This window comes from Aricia agestis, chromosome 16, assembly GCF_905147365.1.
Source record: "Aricia agestis chromosome 16, ilAriAges1.1, whole genome shotgun sequence".
In the NCBI taxonomy this organism is placed as follows: domain Eukaryota; kingdom Metazoa; phylum Arthropoda; class Insecta; order Lepidoptera; family Lycaenidae; genus Aricia; species Aricia agestis.
In genome coordinates, this window is record NC_056421.1 from 487,455 (window position 1) to 495,159 (window position 7,705).

The window sequence follows — 7,705 nt, forward strand, 5'->3', positions numbered from 1 at the left end:
GCCAATATTCTTATGTTATTTCTGTCATTTCTTGCTTGAAGATATGTTTTTAGCCGGGTTGTGCTCTTTTATGGGATGCTAAAATTGTGTTACACGTGATCTGATCCAAAACTCGTCAGCATGATAACAGGTTTTAAGAAGAAAAACAATAATTCAGTATCGCACGCGCGTAACACTTTTTAGATGTAAAACCAATTACAGAACTACAAGTATCATACAAATTTTATAAAGGCCAAAGTTTGTGTCTTTGTATGTTTGATACTATTTCAAGCTTAAACGGCTGGAGCGATTTCGATAAATGGGGTATGAAGATTTTTGTATGGAGTATATATATCATTCGTGGGAGAGCCATGCTTCGGCACGAATGGGCCGGCTCGACCGGAGAAATACCACGTTCTCACAGAAAACCGGCGTGAAACAGCGCTTGCGCTGTGTTTCGCCGAGTGAGTGAGTTTACCGGAGGCCCAATCCCCTACCCTACCCTTTTCCCTTCCCTACCCTCCCCTATTTCCTTCCCTACCCTCCCCTATTTCCTTCCCTACCCTCCCCTATTCCCTTGTAAAAGGCCGGCAACGCACCTGCAGCTCTTCTGATGCTGCGAGTGTCCATGGGCGACAGAAGTTGCTTTCCATCAGGTGACCCGTTTGCTCGTTTGCCCCCTTATTTCATAAAAAAAAAGCCTGGCCGTCCTACTGTCCGCTAAATGTGTTTTTTCGTGTTCACGAATATTTTTTTCAAAAATGGATAGCTAACATCAATAAAAACAAAATATAATCTTGGACAAAACCGCGTAAAGTGTCACATTTCGAAGATTTGAGCTGCCAAAGTTGCAATATCTTCAATTGGTAAAACTTTAGCGGCTCATATCTTCGAAATGTGACTCTTTACGTGGTTTTGTCTAAGATTATTTTTTGTTTGTATTGATGTTAGCTATCCATTTTTGAAAAAAATATTCGTGAACGCGAAAAAACACATTTAGCGAAAGTAGGTCGGCCAAAATCTTCGTACCCCTTAGGAATGGAGTTAGCTGATATCCTGGATTAATATAATTGGTAACATTTTACTCCTAAATATATTTTATTCCTATGGGGAAACGAATGACAATAAATTCGCGAAAAATCATCTACTGTTAATACGCAATTTACTTTCACTAAAAAAACCGTGGGTAACACCACGGGCCATAGCCAGTATTGTAATATAATAATCAGGTCGAGAGAAGTGAGCCCTAGCATATCCCATAATCTTTACATTTTGTGGTACACTTTACGGAAAAACTATCACGCCTATTGATTTACTTAGTCATAATCAAAAATATTTTTTATTTTTATTTATATTTTTAAGTAAGTATTTTTAAGTATTTTAAGTCTGTTTGTATACCCATTTATATGTGAGCAATAAAGTGTTTATCTATCTATCTATCTATCTTTATATGTAGATGTGATATCAACAGTCATGGATATTAAAGCTTAACCCTCTCGAATCAATCGGCCTTTTTAGACTTTTTACACTTAAAGTTTAGGTCAAGGGTAAAAATTCCGAGTTACAAGGTTAGGGTTAGAAAGCGGTCTAGGGCGGATTTTTCATCGAACTTTTCTCCAATTACGCTGACGTTTCGACCGTAAAATGATCAGTTGGGAGTAAATATAAAGAACCGACGGTTTTCTCCTGTTAAATAACTAAGCACAGAATTCGTTACAAATGTTGATATTTTATAAAAAGTTTTGTGCCTTTTGAACACATTGTCGACTATTACAACACACTGGCACTGTAGAAAAAAAACATTTCCCGGGCTGTGGACGTGTATTTACCTAATACTCATGATTCATGACTTAATGAAAATCTAAAAATATCTGGCTTCATACAAAAATTTAAATCTGAAAATTTGTCCCAGTGGGACGAAACTTTGTAGGATGAACAAACAAATCACAAATAAAATAAACGATGCCATTTATTTTAAAATGCGAACTCACAAAAAAAGAGATAAAATAGATTTGAAGACATGAGTGGATGAACTGGGTATTTAACATTTTACGATATGTAAAGAGTAATTACTCACTTTTTCACTTATAATTTGAAAAACCCTTGTAACTTACCGTACAGACATCGAAGTCTCAGTAATAGGGTCCCGTTTTTACCCTTTGGGTACGGAGCCCTAAAAAGTATTTTGAGCAAATTTGGGTTTTATCAATATCTTTTTAGATATTAAAAAAAATATTAAAGAAAAGACAGTAAACTTCGAAGATCCAAGCAAAAACTGTGTCTTAAACAAGTTTTTTTGTAAAAAAGAAACTATCGAGCATTTTTTCAGTAATCGTGTTTTCGTCTTGAGCATTTAATCTTCATGAACTGAAGTTACTTGTGTAAAAAATCAATTTTTTAGAGTCAAGTTAGGGTCAGGTGCAAATGGTGCAATCCTAATACGTTGGCGCGCCTTGTCGTCATTCAACGTAGAGTTAAACATCCCCTTAGACCCCAACAAGCTAATAATATATCTAGCTATACATTTAATCCACATTTTTTTCAGTTCAAATAATTTTCCGGTCCTAAAGCCTCCATTTATGCAAAGAACGTCAGTTTTTAAAGTGTTAGTTACCCAGTTCAATCACTTAAGTCTTCAATTAATATTATCCAAGGATGTCACAACCGTTATCTGGTGTTTTGTAACTATTTCCTTTTTATAATAATGTTTAGCAAATATGAGCTATTGACAATTTAGATAGCATTAAAGCTGCTTCACAGTAAGTATAATTTTATTTGAAAGTGATTTTTAAATTAAATTAGTGTTGTCTAAAATATAATTTAGTAAGTAAATCATATTTACATAAGATTTTAATTATTATATTATAAACGTGTAAGAAGTGGAAAATGTTACGAAAAATAATTTTAACTTTTACGTTAAATAATATTTTTTTAAGTTTTCAAAATAAACTAATTTTTTTATTTTTGTAGGCACCAGGTTTTGGAAATATTATAATATACTTACTCAAAATGTCGTTAAACCGAAGGACTGTTATTCTTTCGCTGGGTTATTTGAAGCTGGTGAGTACTTACAAATTAAGAAAATATTCATTTGTTTTCAACGCTTTCATATTATAATTTTTACGAATACATAAAAACGTCAATGCAATTCTATTTCTTTAAATTCGGCGCAGTGTAATTTACCAAAAAAAGTTTTTTACTAAACACCAATACAGTATTCTCATTTGCAATATACATCAAGCGACTTTTAAAATTTTTCATCAACAAGTACCATTCATAATTTAAATTTTCCATTTATGATAGTACCAGTACTTTCAAATATTATAATAATACATTATAATATTTGAAAGTACTGGTACTATCATAAATGGAACATGAAACGAGACTGCAAAGTTATACAGGACGTAACAATTACTGAGTTTTTGAGAGAATTGAATACTAATTTAGTATTGAGCTCCTGTATTATGTATTTTTTTTCTAAACTTTCAGGTACTTATAAATTTATTAGGACTGGGTTTTCAAATCAAGTTCTTTTACACTCTGCTTGCACACTTCATAAACTCAGAGTACGGCATACACTGGCCTTTCTTAGCTATGTCCATAGCAACACTAGCAGTACTTCTCGTAGACACCATTTTCTGCGTTGTGCTGCTGGTCGGTGGACATAAGGTATGTATGATAATGTTTTAAGGCGGGGATTAATCTCAATCCAAAACGATAACCTAGCACACAACCAAAGACCAAGCGTATGCGCATCGCAATAAGATTCATTTTAGCTTAGCATAAAACTGTTCTTGCATAAAGCGGATCTTGTCTATTTTTCATGTTTTTTTTAAATATCTTTGGAAATAAACATTAAGAAACAAAATTGTTCGGTTAAAGAAATTTTGATATAGATTTACTAACAATTTATTCAAATAAAATGTATAATTATCCTAGTTAATACTTATATTTCGATGAAATAGATTTTTATCGGAGGTGAGTTTGTAAATTAACTACAGCCAAAGTATTACGTTTTAATAAAATGTTTATGGTTTAAGGTATTTTGAATATTGTGCTTTATATCTCATATTTTTTAACACTTCTTTATTATATTGGAACTAGGTAAACCGGGAGTCACGGAATAACAAATTGGGGTTTATCCTCGTCTTAAGGGGTGACAGACGTGCGAGTAAGTACGCGAACTTATGGCTCGACGATCTTAATCGCCTGACACGTCAGCAAAGAGCCGCGAGCCGCGAGCCGCGAGCATGGGGGCATGGTAATCCAGTGTGAGCGATTCTCGTGTGTCACCGACGCGAGCCGAGTAAGTTCGCGAACTTTAAATGCGCCTGTCTGTCTGTAACCTATTTATGCTTCAATAGATGATTAAATTTGGTATGGACATATTCTGAGGTCCGGGAAAGGCCAATCGTAAAATAACGATTGGCCTTGAAAAGAAGTTGATGTTGGGTCATGGTGATGTCGATTTGATTCAAGTTTGTTCAGAATACTAATTACATTGGAAGCTAAATCAAAATCTTCTGGACACGTACGATTTTTCCTGTTACCTAGGTACCTATACTAAGTTTGCCTGCAAGTATTGTTAAGCTTGTTTTAAAACTGAAAGCACCTGTAGCGGGGTTATGGCCTTTTTGTGGCCTGAAAAACTGTTAAGACGGTAGAGTAATCACCGTACCAGTAGAGGAAGCGTATATATCCCTCTCTTGCTTGATCCTGCTGCTTAAGAGCGCACCTGACCCTAACTTGACTACATACTTAAACCTAGATCTCAAAATCTGTAAATTTATATATTATGTAAGGTTTAGGAAACTGATTTTTTGACACAAGTAACTTCAGTTCATGAAGATTGAAATATGCTCAAGACGAAAACAGTATTACTGAAAAAATGCTCGATAGTTTATTTTTTACAAAAAACCGTGTTTTGGACTTTTAATATCTAAAAGGCATTGATAAGACCTAAATTTTATTAATTTTTCATAGACCTCCCTTATTAATATCATATCATTAGTTATATTGTTTAAAATTTAAAATAATCTTACTGATATGGCCCATTTGTTCTTGTTCTAAAATTGTGTTTGTATTTTCTAATTTTATTTTATTTAAACTGCTCTTAGTTAAGATTTAAATGTATTGTCGTAGTTTTAAGTTATTTGTTATTATGAAATGCAGCTTGTTATTACTGGTATAATTAATTTGCATGAAATTTTAATTTTAATTTTATTTAGTTCATAATCGTTAATCATATTTTATTGTTTTAATTGTGTTTTGTTAAGAAATCAATTTTTATATTGTATTTGTAACAATAGCGAATGCTGTGTCACCTGTTAGGGTACATGCATCGGTACAAATTACTATTATTGTGTTTAACAAGGTTTTAATGCATGTACTGTTTGGTGTCCTTAATTTAAATAAATAAATAAATTTCCTCAAAATACGGTACTTATTTTATAATCATTATAGTTCGTCTTTTATTCATAGTAAAACTAACTCAGCGATGATTCCGCGCCGTCCTTTTTCACCTGTAGCCTTAGCACGGCCACCAGTAGAAATGCGAAAGTATGGACAAACTGTGGACATAAACTAAAGGTGCCGTTCCGATCTTTACCGCGGCCAATCGCGACCGACAAAAATTCAATTAAAATGCCACTTTATGACAGACTATAGTATATGTCATAGAGTAGGATATTATTTGAATTTTTAGGACTACAGTCTGTCATAAACTGGCATTTTAATTGAATTTTTGGGAACGAAAAAGATCGGAACGCTACCTTAAGCTTATCTCCACAGTTTGTCCATACTTTCGCATTTCTACTGGTGGCCGTGCTAAGGCTACTGACATATTAAAGTCGGGCGTGAGTGTGAAGAGAGAAGGACGGTGTTTGATTTTTTGAGTCAGGCGCGCTCTTAATTCTGGCTTTCTTGTTTACAGGGGAGTCGATCTGTCCTACGTGTGTACTTCTGGTTGGCGATAGTCGGCGTGATTGTGGCAATACTGCGCACAGGTTATGTCGTGGCAAACAACGTCGCTGTTATCATGACCGCTCCGGCTGTTGTGGTACAGGACGTTCTGCACAACCCTCAAGTTTATGCAGGGATATTTTGGTTCGGCCTTGTGGACATTGGTAAGTGTAATAGTGTGTGTAATTTCCATAGTTATTACTTATTAGTTTCAATAAAAAAAACCGACCAAGTGCGTGGGGCCACGCGCAATTTAGGGTGCCGTAGTACCGCTAGTTTTTGAAAATTTTTGTATAGTCAATGAATGTACATTTATAACGTGTTACACTACTAATAACATCATCTCAGTTACTTTCAAAGGAATTTGAAAGAAAAGTTCTTGTATACTTCGCCAAATACATTTTTTTTAGTTGATCGACTATTACTCAATAACTTATGAAGTCTTCTTAGCCGTAATAGTTTTCCTTTTAAATTCAGCATATTTCCTACTTCCGTGAATTTTTTCACATTTCCAAAAACAACCGTTTAGCTAGTAGAAGACACTGGACTCTAACGATTTTTTCCACTTGAATACTTAATATTTACAAAAGGATCCCTAAATCGGAAAATGATCTTTAAACACTTATAGTATTTAAAAAAACCTATCCAACGACACCCCACACGATGGGGTGAACGTGAAAAAAAATTTATCCCCGCTTGATGTGTACCATATCTATGTGGTAGGTACCATAAAAAAAAAAAGATTTCATATACCATTTTGTAGGCATTATTAATATGTGTACTCATGCCAAATTACAGCTTTGTAGGTCCTATAGTCTCTGAGTAAAACCACGGACAGACAGACAGACGGACGGACAGGTCGAAACTATAAGGGTTCCTTGTGGACTACGGAACCCTAAAAAGACATCATTTAGTCCATGGAGACTCATGCACAGCCTCAAGTGTAACTACTTGAACCAACATAATATCCGAGTAATTTTCAACAAAATTATCTGCCCCTTCGACTTTGCTCTGGTTTGACTACTCTAAAAAGTTACGTGATATTTGCTACAACCCCCCGCTCCCTACTAAGTGAGATTTGGAAAGATTTAGCTTGACCCCCCTCCCCCCTAGAACACCTCACGTAATTAATGGATGCCCCTAACCCATGGCCATAGTGTTCGTCGCCAAGTATGTGCCATGGTTATCCATAATAATCGGAAATTAAGATATTGTTTTAACGTATTTTTATTATTTTTCAGCTATACAAATAACTCTTCTAGTTTTTGTGAGAAGAGAAATTAAAAGCATAGAAAGGACTATAAAGGCGGAAGCCCAGGAAGCTGAACTTCAAACAGTGTAACTTCGGATTCACACCCCTCTCCGTTAGCCAATAAAAATAAAAAATACTTAAATAAAAATAGTTTCATTTGTGAATTGAAACAAATATTTTCAGAAAGTTTTCGTAGTGCATACCAACTACCATTGTTATTTTCAGAAAGTCTACATGGTGCATACCACCGTTTCGGGATTTAACCCGGCGCGGCGTAAGAAACTCGCACGGGGCCCATTGCTTACCAAAAAAGTGGGAAAAAATTCTTATTTTCAAAATAAAATATTTTACAATGTTGTAACTTAATTTAAACAATGCCAACTTAAATACATAATTGAAATCATAATATTATAATAATGTAGAAGTAGCCTTGCCATCAGCCATCCTACTCCCCAGGCTTTGGCACACAAACGTTCCTTGACTACTTTTTAAAATTAATAATGGAAAGATGTT

General features: G+C 34.6%; 1 protein-coding gene across 1 annotated transcript; it reads left to right on the forward strand.

Moving 5' to 3' along the window:
* Positions 1-2,706: 2,706 nt before the first annotated feature.
* On the forward strand, positions 2,707-7,304 carry LOC121734728. The gene is made up of 5 exons (XM_042125329.1): positions 2,707-2,738; positions 2,950-3,039; positions 3,469-3,648; positions 5,912-6,104; positions 7,182-7,304. Exons 2-5 carry the CDS (start codon positions 2,989-2,991, stop codon positions 7,280-7,282), a joined length of 525 nt encoding a protein of 174 aa, XP_041981263.1. The 5' UTR covers positions 2,707-2,738; positions 2,950-2,988; the 3' UTR covers positions 7,283-7,304.
* Positions 7,305-7,705: the final 401 nt, after the last annotated feature.

Coding starts and splice junctions, on each gene's coding strand:
- LOC121734728 (XM_042125329.1), top strand. CDS start 2,989: ATGTCGTTAAACCGAAGGACTGTTATTCTTTCGCTGGGTTATTTGAAG. Junction 3,040..3,468: donor CGCTGGGTTATTTGAAGCTG/GTGAGTACTTAC, acceptor CTAAACTTTCAG/GTACTTATAAATTTATTAGG. Junction 3,649..5,911: donor TGCTGGTCGGTGGACATAAG/GTATGTATGATA, acceptor TCTTGTTTACAG/GGGAGTCGATCTGTCCTACG.